Source organism: Podarcis cretensis, assembly GCF_951804945.1.
Source record: "Podarcis cretensis genome assembly, chromosome: 16".
In the NCBI taxonomy this organism is placed as follows: Eukaryota; Metazoa; Chordata; class Lepidosauria; order Squamata; family Lacertidae; genus Podarcis; species Podarcis cretensis.
The window spans coordinates 30835512-30856971 of record NC_137186.1 but is presented as its reverse complement, the minus strand read 5'-3'; the positions used below and the strand labels follow the sequence as shown (position 1 = coordinate 30856971).

The 21460-nt window shown below is 43.8% G+C and overlaps 1 protein-coding gene across 1 annotated transcript in view; it reads right to left on the bottom strand.

Moving 5' to 3' along the window:
• Nucleotides 1-15128, bottom strand: part of PPM1F (protein phosphatase, Mg2+/Mn2+ dependent 1F) — a 36041-nt gene extending 20913 nt beyond the window's left edge. The window contains exons 1-2 of the mRNA XM_079956919.1: nucleotides 14867-15128; nucleotides 6147-6277 (exon numbers count right to left, since the gene is read on the bottom strand). Of these exons, the coding sequence (XP_079813045.1) occupies nucleotides 6147-6277; nucleotides 14867-15045 (310 nt within the window). The 5' untranslated portion in view covers nucleotides 15046-15128. The remainder of the gene's footprint in view (nucleotides 1-6146; nucleotides 6278-14866) is intronic.
• Between the last annotated feature and the right edge of the window lie 6332 nt (nucleotides 15129-21460).

The following is a 21460-nucleotide window of genomic DNA, read 5'->3' as shown; positions in this document are numbered from 1 at the left end:
TTTTAGGACACTCTGATATATATTGTTTAATTAGTAAACTCAGAGTGTTATGCAAAATGCAGTGTATGCCATTTATATTTAATTTATTGAAATTGTCATGCTTTCTTATATAAACCTCTTGTATGAATACAGTGGTACCTCGGGTTACATATGCTTCAGGTTACAGACTCCGCTAACCCAGAAATAGTGCTTCAGGTTAAGAACTTTGCTTCAGGATGAGAACAAAAATCCTGCTCCAGCAGTGCAGCAGCAGCAGGAGGCCCCATTAGCTAAAGTGGTGCTTCAGGTTAAGAACAGTTTCAGGTTAAGTACGGACCTCCGGAACAAATTAAGTACTTAACCCGAGGTACCACTGTAAATGCATTACACTGGTCAACAACAAATTTGTTGTCTGCGTTTTTTCAGCTGATTTAGGACGAATCTGATGCGCTGAATCCAAAAATCATATTGGTGTTGCTCAATCAGGTCAAGTTTTTGAGCTATGGTCACATGTCTTTTTTTACGTTTTCGTTCACATGTACGCTTGTGTGGAGCATTTTAGAAGAAGTTGGTGGGGGTAAAATGCCATGTCGAATAATTGTTTTGTTTGGAAATGATTATTTTAATGACAAGAAGTATTCAGGTCCGATAGTTCTGGGTGATTATGTCGAAAAGGGATCAGTTTGAAGTTATCAAACCTCCAAATCTTCCATAAATTGGTGCTCAGCATTACACGAAGAAGGACTGGCCTGTGCAGGAGGAATTGGTGCCTTGCAAAGAAAGGAACATCATCAATGACCCTCTGGTGGACAGAGACAGAATACTCTTCCCACCACTGCACATCAAGCTCGGCTTAATCAAGCAGTTCACCAAGGCTCTGGACAAGGTTGGTGACTGCTTCACTTACTTGTGCCAGGCTTTTCCAGGACTGACCATGGAGAAGTTGAAAGCTGGCATCTGTGATGGTCCTCAGATCTGTCAGCTCATCAGAGATCCAGAGTTCGGAAACTCAATGAACGAAGTGGAACTGGAAGCGTGGAAGGCATTTGTTCTGGTAGTGAAGAACTTTCTTGGCAACAATAAGGCCAGAAACTACGCAGAACTTGTCAACAACATGCTGACTGCTTTCAGAAACCTGGGCTGCAACATGAGCGTCAAGATGCACTACCTATTTTCACATATGGACCGGTTTCCTGAGAACCTGGGTTCAATGAGTGAAGAGCAGTGGGAGAGATTCCATCAGGACATGAAAGAGATGGAGACAGATATCAGGGTCACTGGGACACAGTCATGATGGCTGACTACTGTTGGACTCTGAAGAGAGACCTCCCTGCCGCCAAGCATTCCAGGAGTTCCAAGAAATGGAAGTTCAAGCCCTGAAGTTTGAAAAATGGTGAAGCAACATGCAATTTACGTGTACTTACCTTTATCAATGCTCACCATTCAGTTTACAGTAAACCTGACCTGATGGAGAGAAACGGATGCCATTTCCTGATTCAGCAGTGCAAAAATACCCTAAATCAGTTGTAGAAATCTAGACAACATTCAAAAAGTAAAAAATTGTTGCCCGGTGTTATGTTGCTCTACATGTCATTAAATGCCATGCAGTTTTCATAATCCCCAACAGATGGAGCCAACTTATTACTTCACTTTGATTCAGAGGAAACAGTTACCCAACAGATTGATTGAGAAGAGGAACTGAATTGTACGTAGGATTTGGCAAGATCATCGCATTATATACTACTTTTAGATCCCATCCTTCTCCAAGAAGCTCCGGGTGGAGTGCTTGCCCCCCCTTCTTATTTCATCCTCACAACAGGCCAGTGATGTAGGCTAGTTTGAGAGATGGGGAGTCACCCGATATCTGCAAGTAAACTTCATGGCTGAGTAGGGAACACCATATAACCTGGATATATTGCCCCTCAACAGATAAAAGCAAAACAAACAAACAAACAAACAAACAAACAAACAAACAAAAGGTCTAGAACAATTTAAAATGCAAGGAACAATAAAATCAAATTGACAACCACAGGATTGTTGTGAAGGCAACTGAGGTTTGAGTGGAGAAAATAAAGTTGTAGCAAAAAGAGAAAACCAGAGCAAGATCAGAGTTTTCAGCCAAGGAAGGTGCCATGTGCACTACGGGAGGGGAACGTTAAGGCACAAAAATGCTGGGCACCTCCATCATTATGTACTCCCCAAAGCACTCTACATGGGGCGTCTCTCGATCTTGGTTTGGAAACTGCAGTTAGTGCAGAATGCTGCAGAATGGTTGCTGGGAGGAGTGAGAGTCCCCTAGCATATCACACCTGTGCTCAAAGATTTGCCCTGGCTGCCAGTTCAATCCCAGGCTGAACTCAAGGTATATGGAGTATAAAAAGCCTATTGGTATATAAAGCCTTGGGACCAGTTTTCTTAAGGGATTGCCTTGCCCCACGTGTTATGACTTGGAGCTACAGAACTTGCACTTCTGCAAGTGCCATGCAATGCCCATTTTGCATTTGCAAAGAGTTGTTCCTTTAAGGTGGCAACACCTGTATTCTGGAACTAAACATTAGGCAGGTGCCACCATTGTTTTTTTCTTTTAGGTGCCTGCTGAAAATGTTCCCGTTTCAGTGGGCATATCCAGACACATGATTCTGTTACATGTTTCACCGGTTTTAAGATATTTAGTGTGCGTTTTTAAAGGTTCAGCTGGAGCCACTGCTGCATTCTTGCACCTTGGCCTTGACTCACCTCCCTACTGCTCCTGGGGCTATTTATGTCCCTCTACATTTCTACGAACCTCCCCAGCCTCCTTCTTCATGTTCTGGGTGCTGTCTGCCATAATTCTGGCCACCTTGCCAAACAGTAAAAATTCAACCCAGCCAAATTTGCTGTAACATTTTTTGCAACCCTGGAAAGACTGCATACATTCTCAACAACATCCTTCGCTGGAGGATGAACACCCTAGCAGGGGGAAGAGAGAGAGAGAGAGATGAGGTTTTGGGAAACCACAGTTCGACTCCCTACTCCATGGATAGGCAAACTAAGGCCCAGGGGCCGGATCCGGCTCAATCACCTTCTAAATCCAGCCCATGAACGGTCTGGGAATCCACGTGTTTTTACATGAGTAGAATGTGTCCTTTTATTTAAAATGCATCTCTGGGTTATTTGTGGGGCCTGCCTGGCGTTTTCACATGAGTAGAATGTGTCCTTTTATTTAAAATACATCTCTGGGTTATTTGTGGGGCATAGGAATTCATTCTTTTTTCTTTCTTTTCCAAAATATAGTCTGGCCCCCCACAAGGTCTGAGGGACAGTGGATCAGCCCCCTGCTGAAAAAGTTTGCTGACCCCTGGGGCCCTACTCAGTCAGGAAGCTCAGTGGGTGACCTTGGGCAATTTGCTTCCTCTCAGCCTGATCTATCTCACAGGGTTGTTCTGTCTATAAATGGGGTGAGGAGAGGAGAAGAGAGAACCACACACGTGGTCTCGAGCTCCTAGGAGGAAAGGTGGAATATAAACTTTACATGAGTGATGTAAAACAAGAACTGGCATCCCCCTGGAAAACCGAAGGAACAGAGAAGTATTAAGAGTAGGAGGGAGAAGAGGGAGGGATCAAAGGCTTCGTGCTCGGCTTACAGAACAGATGGTAATATTGGTGACAGATACAAAGAGTAGCTGGAGAGAGGAATGGTTAGGAGGGAAAGCGAGAGGCTCGATTATTATAGAGCTGAGTAATAATAATAAGTGGCTATGATTGCTTCAAGACAGTTTAGGTACATGTGGGTTTAAGATTGCACGGCAGTCTTAGCTGCATCGTTGTCAATTTCATCCACCACCACATTCTAGCGAAGAAAAGGAGGAAGGGCGTTTTTGCTTTTTCATTCACGCTTGCGTGACATAAAGCCACATCCTTCCGCAACAGTAAGCAACACTCTATTTAACTGCCCCCAAATAGGATATTAAAGCCAACTAGGAAGATCAAATCTCGGGGGACAGAACAGGAAATGTATCATTAATATGCATGTGTATAGCATTTTAGTCTGCCAGGTGATTTGCAATTTTTACTGTATGAAACCCAAACTGCTGGCTTGAATCCAAAGGTTCCCCTTCTGCTTGTGGGAGGTGTTCCCTGCTCACAGGAAGTCTGCAGTTCATTGGTGCTTTGCGTGCAAAATGTCCCAGGCTAAATCCCTGACATCTCCCCTGCCTTAAACTCTGGAGAGCCCCATCTATTGAGCTAGATGGGCCAATGGTCAGATTTGGTATAATGTGGCTTCCTATGTTTTTCCCAAGGATTGTTTTACCCTAAAGCGCTGTGCAAGAAAAGAGAGGTCAAACCTAAGGAGGTTAATCTGTTTAGACAAGAGTTTTTGCAATGTCTCGCATAAGCCGAATAACTGCAACTGATTATAGCACTGTGCAAATGTGCAAACGTTTGCAGAACCACACTAGTGGCGTTCCCCACTTCTGCTCATAGTTGTTTGGCTCTAATCCCTACATCCATCTGAATCCCACTCTGCAGACAGAAAAACAAGGCTGAGAAACTGTGACAACCCACAGGATTGGAACTAGTGGGCTCCACTGGGTTTCCTGTAAATACAGTAACCATTCCATTCTCTTCAATGGCAGTGACAGGTGTCTCTGCCCACGCCATTTGCATGATTGAACATAAAACACTGTTAGCAACAGGGTGGATAAAAATCAATGTTTTTTTTAAATAAAAAAATGGAATTTTAAAATTTAAATTGGATTTTTTAAATTTAAATTGGATTTTTAAAATAAAATGCTTTTGGAGAAAAAAAATATTTCTATAGTATTGTATTTAGGTTACATTATAGTCCAAAGGCTATTCATCAGGAAATAAGGATTTGTTTCAAGTTTTTCATGTGTGCTAAAACTCAGTCTAAGGTGTGTGTTGTTTTTTTTAAAAAAAGTATAACCACATCAGTTAACAAACATGGATACATATCCTATAACGTTACTGCTTTAGTTATATATACAGTGGACACTCGGGTTGCGAATGTGATCCGTGCGGGAGGCACAATCGCAACCTGCAGCGCCGCGTCTGCGCACGCGTGGATCACGATGTGGAACTTCTGTGCATAGTGACTTTTAGTAATTTTGGCGTGGTGTGCAACCCGAAAACGCACAACCTGAAGCGTCTGTAACCCGAGGTATGACTGTAAATTGTTTAAATTGTTATTAAGGAAATGATTATTTTTCTCCTTCCAATAAAGTACAGCAGAAAAGTTGTCCAAATATTAACAGTTAACTTATTAAACCTCACATAATTAATTTCACAATTATCTGTCTATGTATTTCTAATAGTATAACCAAATCAGTAATTTTTGATATAACTGTAAAAACTACTCTGAAAATTTATTATTCCAAAAATGAAACCTTCATCTGGTTGTAAATATTAAGATTATATCAGCAAGGATGAGTCTTTCTGTAAAAAAAAAAAAGATTTAAATCAAGTCTTACTGACTAGTGATTTAAACTGTGGTTTAAACTGTGATTTAAATTGATTTGATTTAAATCAAATCCACCCTGGTTAGCAACTTCACTGCCATCATCAAAAATTAACCTGAAAATTGGATCTTGGTAGTCCCCATTTTTCAAAATAGCAGAATGCCAACAATTCCTTGGGCTGGTGCAGAAAGACCAAATGCCGCTAGTCAAGCTGATCAATGTTGTCTTACTGTTCTCCTTTGCTTTGTTGCAACAACCTGACGGTTTTCATCAAGGGCTATCTTTGTTCTGCAGCTGTGCGGTGTCTTGTGCAATGAAACGACAGAAAACAATAAAAGCACTATTTCTAATTCTGCCATCTAGCAACATCAAGAACACCAGCTTACAGCTATTCTCTGGTAACCTCCTGCACTGTGTTAGCTAACCTTTTTGGCTGTGATTATGCCATTAGTGGAATGCCCTCAAGGTGCCAGTACTGTTCTCTTTCAGACTAAAAATGTGCCAATGATGATGCTTTTAAGAATTGTAAATTTACCTGGATGTTACATAAACTGCTGTAAACAATCCTGGAGTCAATTTTGATGGAGAGTGGTATAAAAATGTTTTAAATTAATGAAAACAAAAGAAGTTGAGTTACATCTGTGTGAATAGTAATGACCTTGAGCTCAGACTCCCATATTACTTTGGGAGGCAAATATAGGTACTTACAGGGCTCCGTCTCGTGATCTCCAGCTTCCTCCCCCTCCACATTCTGCTTTCTAAACTCGTTAAGATCCGTCTGCAAAATATCGTGGATGGTAGCATGAATCAAAGATGCTGCAAGGAGTGGCGGTGCATTCCTGTTATGGTAAGAAAGGAAAGAGACTGAAATGGACTGCATAGCCAAGGAAAAACAGTTGATGAAAGTCTAAAATGAAGCATGTTTACGATTCCGACTCACACATCTATTCTTCATGATTTGCAGGGCAGTTGGCTGGGGCAACCCAGTCAGATGGGTGGGGTATAAATACAGTGGTGCCCCGCAAGACGAATGCCTCGCAAGACGGAAAACCCGCTAGACGAAAGGGTTTTCCGTTTTGGAGGTGCTTCGCAAAACGAATTTCCCTATGGGCTTGCTTCGCAAGACGAAAATGTCTTGTGAGTTCCTGCGGGGGTTTTTCCCCTTTTCCAAAGCCGCTAAGCCGCTTATCAGCTGATCCGCTTATCAGCTGATCCGCTAAAAGCCGCTAAACCGCTAATAGCGCTAATCCACTAATCCGCTAATAGGGTTGCTTCGCAAGACGAAAAAACCGCTAGACGAAGAGACTCACGGAATGAATTCTTTTCGTCTTTCGAGGCACCACTGTAATAAAATTATTATGGTGGTGGTGGTTTTTTGTTCAGCATTTGGAGGAAGGGATGATGGAAATACAAGGTAACAATACTGTTCCTATTAAGTAAATACTGCCAGATTTGTATAATGAAGAGTAATAATCTTTTCATACATTTTAACTTCTTTTGGCTGTGCCAAAAAAAAAAAAAAAAGTGAACCAAACCCACAGTTCACCCCAGAGTAGTACAACTCATAGCAACTTATTCTGTACTATACTCTTATCTATGTATTTCATTTTTAGGATTCACACATATAAGATCCAGTTTACATTGGAAGGACTTCTGCCCATTCTATGCATGCTTGCAAGGGGATTGTTTTCAGTTATTATGAGCTAATTCGAGGCACTTCCTGTTATTCTCTTTCTCAAAGCAACTGGATTCTGTGCTGGAAACTGATGTCAACAATAGCATCCTTCTTCCCTCCCAGAATTTCCTGCAGGATACAAACTGCATCTTTTGGCATGAACAATACTTTGCTTCCTGTTCGGAAAAAGCAAAGTGGAGAGCTAGGTGAACAAACACCCCTCCCCCCCAAAAAAAAAACCCTGGCCTAGCATTAAGTCATATTTTATTCTTAACAGGAGCAATTGTTAAAGGTAGGTAGCCGTGTTGGTCTGCCATAGTCAAAACAAAATAAAAAAATTCCTTCCAGTAGCACCTTAGAGACCAACTAAGTTAGTTATTGGTATGAGCTTTTGTGTGCATGCATACTTCTTCAGGAGCAATTGTGCTAGTCGCAGGACTAGTGTGTACATGAGCATGATAGTGATAGTACATGAGAAATCAATAGCATTGTTGCAGAAAGCTACGGTTGCAGACGCACAGTACATTTAAAGTACACCCCCCTCAAGAATCCTGGGAACTGGTAGTTTCCTCATAGAGCTACAATTCCCAGTGCCATTGACAAACTAAAGTTCCCAAGACACTTTGGGAGCGGTGCTTTAAATGTATGCTGTGTACATCACCACTTACAGACTCGTGGTTGCCATTTTCTTTCACATAAGGAGAAAGAGTGCACAGCAGTGTTGCAAAGGGAGAATGAACAGATTTGGAAGAAGCAAACAAAAATAGTGGGGCAGGAGGAATAAGAAGGGGAAAGGGTCACAAAATGGTCAACTGTTGCTTGTGGTGAGCGTAGGGAATGTGGCTGCCACACTGCACATCAAAAGGAATAATGCTGAACGGATGAGGGTTTGTTTTGTTTTGTTTTTTTTTTGAAGCAGCTCCATTAATGGGAGAGGAAAGATTTGCAGGGGCAGCCATGAATATATCTGTGCTTTCAGAAGGCAAACTGCTATTTCCTAGTGGTAAAACAGAATTCAGTTATCTCATGGTTTGCCCTTCACCTGGGTAACATAACATATAATATAACAAGCTCTAGCTGGGCAGGCGTGCATTTAAGGCAGTAGACGGACAGCCATATCTGAGAAGCAATTCCATGCAGGCGACTGAGCAGGCTGGCAGGCGAAGGCTGCATATGCACGCTTTTTAAAGCAAGTGACCCCTCTCAAAGAATCCTGGGAACTATAGTTTGTTAAGGGAGCTGGGAACTGAAACTCTGTGAGGGGTAAACTACAACGACCATGATTCTTTGGGGGAAGCCATGTGCTTTAAATGTACTTTTAACATGTTGTGTACACAGTTGAAGGCTGGACTTCTCCACCCCTCCGCTGCACCTAGCAGAAAAGCAAGGGGGTTGCTTCAAGGAGAATGGTGCTCTCTGTCCCTTTTCTGCCAGCCCCAAGCAGGCTAGTAAAAAAAGAGGAAGGAAGGAAGGCTATTGAAGTTATTTTTACAAGTCTGAGCTAGGTTCACATGGTAGGATTCCCACCTCCCAAAACAAGAGAAGGGTCATTTTCAGGATTTAATTTGAGCTGGAATTCTTAAACTATGGGCCCTGATCCCAAGTCTTTTGTAAAGGTAAATGTAAAGGGACCCCTGACCATTAGGTCCAGTTGTGGCTGACTCTGGGGTTGCAGCACTCATCTCATTTTACTGGCCGAGGGAGCCGGTGTGCAGCTTCCAGGTCATGTGGCCAGCATGACTAAGCCGCTTCTGGCGAACCAGAGCAGCGCACGGAAACGCCGTTTACCTTCCCGCCGGAGCGGTACCTATTTATCTACTTGCACTTTGACGTGCTTTCGAACTGCTAGGTTGGCAGGAGCTGGGACCGAGCAACGAGCGCTCACCCCGTCGCGGGGATTTGAACTGCCAACCTTCTGATTGGCAAGACCTAGGCTCTGTGGTTTAACCCACAGCGCCACCCGCGTCCCAAGTCTTTTGTACCCATCCATTAATTGGGTGTATCATTATCATATTCGGGTTGGCTTGCAAATAATTTACGAGCGTGTTCAGTCTGCTTCTCTCTTTTGCCACCTAGTAAGCCTGCCAAGCCTACAGGCACCTGGAATGAGTAAACCATTGTGTGCATGCTTACTCAGAAGTAAGCTCTGCCAAGTTCAGTGAATTATTAGGGACGTGTAAACAGCATTGCTAGCTAGAATATCTCAGTCAGTATCTATCTAAGCTAGGAATGGGTAACTGGGTTGTGGTCTTCCCAGTGTTGTTGGACTACAACTCCCATCAGCCCAAACCTGCGTGGTTAATGGTAAAGGAGTTGCAGACCAATATAACAGGCTGCCCATCACCAGGGTAAGCACTGAGGCAGGAGTTGCTAACAGGTTAGGAGATTACTATAAATTGGTTAGTTGTCTGTTAATCTGTTGGTTTGGGGGCAATATAAGGATGGTGGGGTTCGTGTGTGTGTGTGTGTGTGTGTGTGTGTGTGTGTGTGTGTGTGATGAGATTAATCTCTTGGCCAAAATTCTCAATGAAAGTTCTACGGGTGAGTCCCCTTTTGCAGAACATCCCAGTGCAACAGTTCAAGCATACTTGTAAAATGCCAAAACAAATCTGGTCAAGCCATTAACAGTTGTTCTTTCAAACCCACCTCTCGGGAGCAATTTTACTCCAATTACATACATTTCTTACCCACAGAAACAGCAAGAGTACAAAGTCTCAGGCAGCCAGGTTCTGTTGGGTGGAAGAGTTGGAGACTCCCTCCCTGAGAATTCTTGTGGTCGAAAAGGAATAAAAAAAAAAAAAGTTGGGAAAAGTCTTGGCAGTTTTGGAATCTTGGGGATATAAGTAATTTTGAGCCTCACAGAGGTTCTATAACAAGCTCTAGCTCCAGGGCAGGAATGCAAAATATGCAGCTACTGTTCAGCTCCTCCTTGCATTAACATAAAGAGTGTCAGGAAGGATGAGACACAGCCCAAGCTTTACAACAATGTGTTGCACTTTGCGGGCGGGGAGGGGTCTTAATTTATTTATTTCAAGATGTTTTCACAAGGTCCAGACATTTTAGCTGGCTTTCATGGCCAACTGAAATCTATCACAACAGAACAGGGTCTTTTCCGTAACCTCATGGTGCACTACTAACCTCATGGTGCACAGTTAAACCACTGCTCCCATCTCCAACTTCTGGAGGTTCACCTCCCCATATAGCTTAGAGCTGGGGACTGGGAAGAGAAGCATGGCCAAAAACAATCCCAAATCCTAGTGGGAGGCATCCCTTGCCAGAGACTGTCTAAGCACCAATGAGTGATCTAGGATCAGTCATTCTGTCAGGCTATAGCAGTGGGTTTGCTGTTTTCCTCTTCACTCCCTAATCTCTTTTCCTTTTATACTGTATCTGTAAACCTGAGGGCAAGGACTGTCTTATTGTTGGTATTTTAAGCATTTCCAAAGCCTTCCCCCTCACTCCAGTTGAAGAGCAGGTCAAAAATGCTTTAAATGAAGTGTGGACCGTGTCCTAAGGGAAACACATTTTTAATGCACAGTCTAGCAACATTTTGTCTACCATTGAGAAATGAGTTTACTAAAGCAGACATACCAGCCGACTCTGAACCACAAAATTGCTAATTCAGAACCACTGAACAGATACTTTTCGAGCTGTCATGCTACAGCTTAGTTGCAACAAATATAACCAAGGTGGAACCATGTCTGCATTTAGGACAGTTCTTCAGACGTAATTTGAAAGAGCTATTAATAATAATAGTATTCAGAAAATTGCACACATTCGCCTATTTGCATGGTTAAAACTTGGTAAAATTGTTATTTTAAGCAAAGTAACAATTCATCACTTAAGAACCCCTACTCTCCTCTTCCCAACATCGAGACATTGCTGTCTTTTCTGCACTGGGATGTGTTTTAAACAACAACCATTTATCTACTCCTTAACCACACTAGTCTCCGATTCATTTACAACAGGCATAGGCAAATTCAGCCCTCCAGATGTTTTGGGACTACAATTCCCTGACCACTGGTCCTGTTAGCTAGGGATCATGGGAGTTGTAGTCCCAAAACATCTGGAGGGCCAAGTTTGCCTATGCCTGATTTACAAAGATACTATACAGTGGTACCTTGGCTTATGAACTTAATCCATTCCAGAAGTCCGTTCTTAAACCAAAGCGTGCTTAAACCAAGGTGTGCTTTCCCATAGCAGTGGGGGACTCAATTTACAAATGGAACACACTCAACATGTTCTGCTTCCAAGGCAAAGTTCACAAACCAAAACACCTACTTCCGGGTTTGCAGCGTTCTTAATCCAAGTTGTTCATAAACTAAGCTGTTCTTAAACCAAGGTACCACTGTACAAATATAAATATTGATTGAAACTATAAAATCAAACTTCAATTAAAATGCCTGCTTTGAATAAAAATAAATCTAAAAATTCAGGGAGGGGGCCTGTCCAACCTCAACTGGAAATGATTTCCATAAAATTTGGCTCCTGGTAGATCTGAGCTCTGCATCCGTGCCATGGGGGACCACTAATAGTGACTTCCCCAAAGACCTCAGTGATCAGGCAGTGATATAATGGATTAGGCCAGGCATGTCCAAAGTCCATTTCGGGGGCCTAACCTGGCCCACTGGTTGGTTTAATCCTGTTCCTGTGGTAAAATCCAAAAAACCCTAAAACTTCAATCCTAAAAAAAGGTTGGCCCTTTGGTCAGCCCTCATGGCCCTTCACTTCATCAAATCTGGCCCTCTTTGAAAAAAGTTTGGACACCACTGAATTAGGCAGTCCTTGAGCTACTCTGGGCCCAGTTGTTAAAGGCCTTGTAAATAAATGCAAGAAACTTGAACCAGGCCCAGTCGCATATGGGCTGCCAGTGCATACTTTAGAGTAATGGAGTTATGTGCTGGCAGTAGTCTGTCCACAGCTGTCAACGTTTCCCTTTTCTTGCGAGGAATCCTATTCGGAATAAGGGAATTTCCCTTTAAAAAAGGAAAACGTTGACAGCTATGAGTCTGTCCCCTTCAACAGTCTAGTTGCAGTGTTTTGCAACTGCTGGAACCGAAAAGTAGCCCCGTGTAGAGTGCGCTCACTTCAATAATGGAGTCTTGAGGTTACCAGTGAATGGATCACTGTGGCCAGACCATTCCTGTTGCAGAACGAATGTAGATGACAAACCACCTGTAGCTGGTAAAAGGCACTCCTAGCCACTCAGGCCAACTGAGCTTCAGTGACAAAGATGGACCCAGGAGCACCCCAAACGCTGAACCTGTTCTTTCAGAGGGAGTGCAACCCCATCCATAAGAGGTCAAGTTTCCAGGATGCAGGAACTACCAACCCACAGTCTCCATCTCTGTGCCCAGACAATGGTCCAGCTTGTGCACAGCCTCACCTAACTCAGATGCTATGGAGAAGCAGAGCTGTGTGTCATCAGTGTACTGATGACACCTTGCCCCAAAATTCCTAATGCGTGGCAATCAAATGCAAATAATTGTGTATCTGAACAACAGAGCTCCAAAACCACAACAGCTCCACAATGGCCCAGCCGAACCTCTCAAAAGCCAAATAAATGTTGCTTTGTGACTCTTCTATAAGATTCACATTTGCACAGTTCTGGTCGATATAGGTAGGTGCTTTTTCTACCCATTCCTCCCCGGTTCTGTTCAAACCACCTACTGTTACCGCAGCAGGTATTTGCACACACACAAAGCTCCCAACATATTTTAGTACATGCGAGAATACATTTCATACCTTTGAGAGTTAAGTAGAAAAGCAATGCTTTGCCATTTTCAGAATAACATTTGAAGTCAGTAGTCCAAACATTACTGGGTGGGGCACACCACTCCAAATTCCTCTTCAAGCTGCACTCATGAATTTAGCTTGTGGTTCACCCAGCAGTGCGGGTTTTCTTGATTCACTCCCCCCCCCAAAAAAAAAAAAAATTCCTAGGTGAAGTAATCTAATTTTCACTTTGTATCAGATAATTTTCCAACTCCCTAGAAAATGGGCTAAAAACTTCAAAACCGCCAAGTTTGTCTAGTCCTGTATTTAACTTGAAAAACGAAAAAAAAACTGGATGCCTAGTTCACTTTGTGCGTAGTTCACTTAAGGTAAAGGTAAAGGGACCCCTGACCATTAGGTCCAGTCATGGCCGACTCTTGGGTTGCGGCGCTCTTCCGCGTTATGTGGCCAGCATGACTAAGCCGCTTCTGGCGAACCAGAGCAGTGCACGGAAACGCCGTTTACCTTCCCGCCGGAGTGGTACCTAATTATCTACTTGCACTTTGACGTGCTTTTGAACTGCTAGGTTGGCAGGAGCAGGGACCGAACAACGGGAGCTCACTCCGTCGCGGGGATTCGAACCGCCAACCTCCTGATCGGCAAGTCCTAGGCTCTGTGGTTTAACCCACAGCGCCACCTGTGCCCCTCTAGTTCACTTAACCTCCATTAAATGCAGAAGTGTTAGTTGTTAAAACTGTGTCTTGCCCTCCTTGTGCTCAAAGCAGCACCTGTGAGTTACCCAGCCCACTGCAGCAGTAGTAAGCTCAGAACTGCTTATTTCCATAAAAACAATTACCGGTACAATAGGATTTGCAGTCCATTTGTAGGCCTTGCCTGTACTGTTAGCAGGCACTGTTCAATTCCCAAGGCAGCCCATTCTTTTTGAAACAGTCTTTTTGAAAAAATTGCACCCACTCTTTCATATAATCACCAATAATCCCCTCCTTCCCCCACATACACTAATAACCCCACAAGCACACCCTATGACTCCATCCATACATTCAGATACAGCCTCCACACACCTGCACTATTGATGATGCTCTCCACAGTCTATACACTTGCCTGAATAAGTCAACCCTTCCTATCTGTGCATTCACGGTGCCACCTCACACATGCACGAATAATGCGCCCTTGTCCTCCTTTAGTAAGTCCACTCTTCCTACCTAGAGGGCTGCTGTTATCATTAGGCAAACTACGCAGCTGCCTAGGCTGCAGACTTCAGGGGGTGCAGTACTGACCTTCAGAGGGCAAAGTTTAATATACATGAGTTTTTGTTATTTCATATACATTTCTGACATTATTTTACCTTTATGTTATATTTTGAAGAATTTTATCACTTCCACATCTGTTTTTGAAAACTGAGGTTATCAATCGGGTTTGTGTGTGCGTGTGCGTGTAAGTACTTAGCCTTGCCTAGGGCACAAAATGCACTGGCACGGGGACTGTGCTACGTATTATTATTATAAAATGAATTTATACCCCACCCTTCCTCCCCAAGGAGCCCATATGCACTCAAAACATGACCTCACTCACATTATTGACTCCACAATCCATATGCATTTGAGACACTTTCACCCTTGCACTCGTGAGCCCACAATCCTTGTGCATTTGAGACACTTTCACCCTTGCACTCGTGAGCCCACAATCCTTGTGCATTTGAGACACTTTCACCCTTGCACTCGTGAGCCCACAATCCTTGTGCATTTGAGACACTTTCACCCTTGCACTTGTGAGCCCACAATCCATATGTACTCATGCTGCTGCCTCACCTTTGCACTAGTGACCCCACAATCCACACACACACACACACACACACACACGTGTGCACCTCCCGCTCCCTGCCCGCTCTGCATGACCCAGCCCTAGCTTCGCTCTCCCAACTCCGTGCCCCGTTTTCGCCCCGGGCGCAACTTTCCGCCGCGCCGCCCGCGCCCCCTCCTCCGGCTCCCCCCGCGGCCTCTCTCTCTCCGGCCCCTACCTGCTGCCCAAGAAGGTCCGGGCCAACTCGGCCAGCTCCGCCGGCGCTTCGGCCTGGCTGAGGGACCCCAGGCGGCCCGGCGCCGGGCTCCAGGGCGGCGCGTCGTCCGGGCCCAGCGGCCTCGGGAAGTCCCTCAGGAGGGTCCCCACGAAGCCCCGCGCCGCCTCCGGCCACGCCATGGCCTCCACGCGCGAGCGAGCAGCCGAGCGCTTCCCGCGAGCTGCCTGACTGGAGGGAGGCGGACTCCGCCGCGCGGCCCGGCCTCCGCCTCCGCCTCCGCCTCCTCCTCTCCCCGCCTCCCCTGCCTTCTGACCCCCGAAGGGAAGCGGAGTGGCGGCGCCGGCCCCGCCTGGAAACGGCTCCTGTCAGGGCCGGGCGGCGGCGGCGGGGAAAGGGCTGCGGGGCAGCGGGGCAGCGGCGGCCGTCAGCATCATCATCATGGAACGCCCTCCTACCAGATGTCAAGGAAAGAAAGAACCACACAACGTTTATTATTATACTTAATAAAGTAATGATAATAATAATAATAATAATAATGATAATAATAATAATAATAATAATAATAATAATAATAATAATAATAATAATAATGCTGTTGTTGGGCGCCCTCCCATCAGATGTCAAGGAAATAAAGAACCACACAACGTTTATTATTATACTTAATAAAGTAATAATAATAATAATAATAATTATTATTATTATTATTATTATTATTTGCTGTTGTTGGGCGCCCTCCCATCAGATGTCAAGGAAATAAAGAACCACACAACGTTTATTATTATACTTAATAAAGTAATAATTATTATTATTATTATTATTATTATTTGCTGTTGTTGGGCGCCCTCCTACCAGATGTCAAGGAAATAAAGAACCACACAACGTTTATTATTATACTTAATAAAGTAATTATTATTATTATTATTATTATTATTATTATTATTATTATTAATATTATTTGCTGTTGTTGGGCGCCCTCCTATCAGATGTCAAGGAAATAAAGAACCACACAACGTTTATTATTATACTTAATAAAGTAATAATAATAATAATAATAATAATAATAATAATAATTTGCTGTTGTTGGGCGCCCTCCCATCAGATGTCAAGGAAATAAAGAACTACACAACGTTTATTATTATACTTACTAAAGTAATAATAATAATAATAATAATAATAATAATAATAATTTGCTGTTGTTGGGCGCCCTCCCATCAGATGTCAAGGAAATAAAGAACCACACAACGTTTATTATTATACTTAATAAAGTAATAATAATAATAATAATAATAATAATAATAATAATTTGCTGTTGTTGGGCGCCCTCCCATCAGATGTCAAGGAAATAAAGAACCACACAACTTTTATTATTATACTTAATAAAGTAATAATAATAATAATAATAATAATAATAATTTGCTGTTGTTGGGCGCCCTCCCATCAGATGTCAAGGAAATAAAGAACTACACAACGTTTATTATTATACTTACTAAAGTAATAATAATAATAATAATAATAATAATAATAATTTGCTGTTGTTGGGCGCCCTCCCATCAGATGTCAAGGAAATAAAGAACCACACGTTTATTATTATACTTAATAAAGTAATAATAATAATAATAATAATTTGCTGTTGTTGGGCGCCCTCCCATCAGATGTCAAGGAAATAAAGAACCACACAACGTTTATTATTATACTTAATAAAGTAATAATAATAATAATATTAATAATAATAATAATTTGCTGTTGTTGGGCGCCCTCCCATCAGATGTCAAGGAAATAAAGAACTACACAACGTTTATTATTATACATAATAAAATTATTATTATTATTATTATTATTAGTTGTTATTGTTGGGCACCCTCCCATCAGATGTCAAGGAAATAAAGAACTACACAACTTTTAGAAGACATCTGAAGGCAGCCCTGTATTCGGGAAGTTGTGTTTTTTTTAATGTTTGAGGTTTTACTATGTTTTTATATGTGCTGTAAGCCGCCCAGAGTGGCTGAGGATTAACCCTGCTAGATGGGCGGGGTATACATAATAAAATTATTATTATTAGTAGTAGTAGTAGTAGTTGTTGTTGTTGGTATGGGGTGCCCTCCCATCTGATGTCAAGAAAATAACGACACAACTTTTAGAAGATATCTGAAAGGCAGCCCTGTATCAGGGAGTTTTTTGTGTTTGACGTTTTACTATTTTTTTATATGTGCTGCAAGCAGCCCAGCCAGATGTAGGGTAATCATTATCATTATCATCATCATCATGAAATTTGCACACTGCTTGATTTCCTTTGGTTAAAAAAACACACACCTCAAAGCTGTTTACAGGAGACAAAACGATAAAATCAAGAAAAAAATCACAGCATGCAAAAGTTAAAATGCCAAAACAGATTAGAATTGCCTCAGCTTTAGTACAGTGAAGGTCTAGGCACATTTAATTCCCTGTTGTGGCTGGAAAACGTGTCCCTTCTGCCCATCCCACCCCATGTTTATCTGAAAACATAAAACAGATTTCCAGTGCCATTGGTTTGTGAAGGAGTCCCACCGAATTTAAGGGGGCTTACTCCCAGGTAAGTAGGTATAGGAGCGTCGACTTTATTGCACGCAGTAGCCTTTTTTGGAAGGGCAGGTGGTAAATAACAATCAACAGTGTAGGGGCAGTGACTAAAACAGAAACGATACTGATATTTCTGTTGCTTTGGTTCTCTCTGTGTGTACATATGCATGTGCATGCACACACACACACAAGCAAATAAACACAATGCATGCACAGAGACATCTGCCCACTGAAATGAGCAATGCCTGGCATGCTCACAGCTGCTCCTGGATAGCATGGAGGCACAGTAATAATAATAATAATAATAATAATAATAATAATAATAATAATAATAATAATTTTATTTATTTATATCCTGCCCATCTGGCTGGGCTTCCCCAGCCACTGTGGGTGGCTACCAACCAAATATTAAAATACAGTAAGACATCAAACATTAAAAGCTTCCCTAAACAAGGCTGCCTTCAGATGTCTTCTAAAAGTTTGGTAGTTGTTGTTCTCTTTGACATCTGGTGGGAGGGTGTTCCACAGGGTGGGCGCCACCTCCGAAAAGGCCCTCTGTCTGGTTCCCTGAAACCTCACTTCTCGCAGTGAGGGAACCGCCAGGAAGCCCTTGGCGCTGGACCTCAGTGTCCGGGCAGAATGATGGAGGTGGAGATGCTCCTTCAGGTATACTGGGCCGAGGCCGTTTAGGGCTTTAAAGGTCAGCACCAACACTTTGAATTGTGCTCAGAAACGTACTGGGAGCCAATGTAGGTCTTTCAAGACCAGAGTTATGTGGTCTCAGCAGCCGCTCCCAGTCACCAGTCTAGCTGCCGCATTCTGGATTAGTAATGGCATCAGGATTGGCCCTATCAGCCGGCCAACTAATTCACATGAACAATAACAACAGTGTGGCAGGCATTCCATCACCCCAGGCTGTTGCCAGCCAAAGACATAGCGATGGTAAACAGGAAACCTGCCCTTACAGGCATAATGACTTAGAAAATGCAGTATACGCTCTAAATCCACTCTCAATTGCTACATATCCAAGGTTATTTATTTAGTGCTTGACACAACTGGCATAGCTGAAGGAAAACAAGAAAGAACACTACCAATTCTCCCTCTGGTGGCTTCTTGATAAATCTGTCTCCTTGTCTTTTACAGCAGAAACGTTTTGTTTGTTCAGAAGATTTCTATCAGCGCCTCACTGTATAATCCCAGAGTGGGTTACAGCAACAGAATAAAGGTAAAGGTAAAGGTACCCCTGCCCGTACGGGCCAGTCTTGACAGACTCTGGGGTTGTGCGCCCATCTCACTCAAGAGGCCGGGGGCCAGCGCTGTCCGGAGACACTTCCAGGTCACGTGGCCAGCGTGACATCGCTGCTCTGGCGAGCCAGAGCCGCACACGGAAACGCCGTTTACCTTCCCGCTGGTAAGCGGTCCCTATTTATCTACTTGCACCCGGAGGTGCTTTCGAACTGCTAGGTTGGCAGGCGCTGGGACCGAGCAGCGGGAGCGCACCCCGCCGCAGGGATTCGAACCGCCGACCTTTCGATCGGCAAGCCCTAGGCGCTGAGGCTTTAACCCACAGCGCCACCTGCGTCCCACAGCAGCAGAATACACCGCCGTAAAAAACAGCCAAAACTATTACAATAATAAAACAAATTTAAAAATTCCAAATGGAACAAACTCCTGACTCCTATTGTCCTCAGCTTCTGGAATCGATGGGTGTGGGGAGTCCAGGGTCACAGGTTACCGTATTTTTCGCTCCACAGGACACACTTTTTCCCTCTTAAAAACTAAGGGGGAAAGTCTGTGCGTCCTATGGAGCGAATGCAGGGGGGAGGCCGGCAGGAAAAGCCCCCAAGAGCCGCACACAAGCTTCGTGTGGCTCTTGCGGGCTTTTCCCCAGGAGGGAGAAGGGACCACCGCTCCCCGACCTGTTCTGGGGGCTGGGGTCGGGGGAAGCTCGGGCTTTCCCCGCCCCCAGCTCCGGGAGCGGAGGCAAGGCTGCCTGAAATCCCCTGAGCGGAGCGGCAGTTCGCGCTGCGCTCTGGGGGCTTCAGGCAGCTATCCGCAAGCCTTCGGAGAGCAGCGGGAGTTCTCGCTGCACTCAGAAGGCTTGCGGATAGCCGCCTGAAGCCTGGAGAGCTGGAGGGGCCGGTGCACACCGATCCCTCTTGCTCTCCAGGCTTCGCTTTGCTGGAGAGGCACTGCAGAGTTTTCCCTCTCTGTGTAGCGCCCCTTCAGCGAAGCGGGAAGAGAAATGGAAGGGGCTCTGTTTCTCCTGCCGCTTCACTGAAGGGGCGCTGAGCAGAGAGGGGGAGAATTCCACCCCCCCCCCTGTTCTCCCCCTCCTATGGTCCGGTGCGTCCTATAGAGCGAAAAATACGGTACCTTTTCTCTGCTCTACAGAGCACCTAATAAGAGAGTTAATATGGATAGACAGTGGGCAATCTACAGGGAATTGCTGTACTTTACAGGGGGGGGTGGAACCCAAATTTAAAGTAATGGAAAATGTAAGGAGCCTTGTTACGGATTGGTTACAATACCATCAGTTACATGAAATGTTTAAATTAAGATAGAAATAATGGTTTTCTGGACCAAAGCTCACAATTCGAAAAAGAACTTTTACAAAACAAAGAGAAACTTTTGTCCAAAATGTACAATTTGTTATTAGAGTAGGAAACAAAAAATGAGCTTGTTAAAGCCTCAATGACACACTGAGCAAGACATATAGGTCATATTACAGATTTTAACCTCTGGGAAAATCTCTTCTTTCCTGTTGCTACTGGTTTTTGTAGGTAGTAAACCCACAATGTATGTGCATTGTGCACATTTAGCTTTATGTGTTGAGGCAAAAAATTAAAATTAAAAAGGGGGTGGAAAGGGGGAGTTCCAGGAAAATAACTATGGCAATCCCACCCACCATTGCACCCAATGTGTTTTGACGTTACGCGGTTTTGGCTTTAGGCGCATGGGCTTACTGTAATAGAAAATGAAAAGAAAAGCAATTATATGAAGAAACAAGAGAAAATGTTTCTCAGGCTGCTGAAGCGAAGCCTATGAACTTCCTATGGGGAATTTTTTAGAAAGCCTGGGTGCAAGACTGCAAACTAAGTGGGGAACGAAAGGCCTTTTACGAACATAAGTGAAGGAGCGCCTTCTCCCATACAGACCTGCCCAAGTGTTAAGATCTGTGGGGAAGCCCCTCCTAGTAGTGTTAAATCTACCTAAAGCACATTACGCCTTCTCGTTGGCTGCACCAGCATGGGAGTCTCTCCCCTCCGATATACGACTGGCGTTGATCTTGGTGAGTTTTCGGCACCCGCTGAATACACATTTGTTTGTTGGGCCTAAACAGCGGAATCTATTGTCCATTGTTGTTTTGCTGGGCATTGTGAATATTTGCATGTGTTTTACTCTGAACGTTGTATTTTAAAATTGTTCATGCACCCAACCTCAGGAACTGCCGATGCAATGAAGAGCAAACATTTAAAGTGAGAATAACCAGACTTTAAGAATACCTCCGCTGGGTCTGAGCAAGAAGCTATCTAGTTCTGCATCACATTTCTTGCATCTGAAGCTCACAAGCAGGCCATGGAGGGAATAGTTTCCCCCTGTAATACTAATAATAATAATATCTACCCCGCCCATCTGGCTGGATTGCCTCAGACACTCTGGGCGGCTTCCAACAGAAGGTTAAAAATACATTAAAACTTGTTGTGCTCCCTGGTTTCTGGTACTTAATAGGACTACTGTTTCTGAACCTGGAAATCTGTACAGCTGTATGCAATGCAGTGCTAAGTTACAGCCACTTAGTGGTATATTTCCCACTCGGCCATCTGCTATGCAACAAGTTTCCGCTAGTGCAACTGTTGCATTTGATCCATCCACAAAGAACACTGGATAACATCCCATCATGACTAACAACCATTGGCACACTATTCCGCAAATTTGTCTAACCTCCTTTTTAGAGCCATCCAAGCTACTGGCCATCACCAAATCATGTGGCAGCGAGTCCTGTACATTGCACGACCTGTGAAGTTCTTCCTTTCA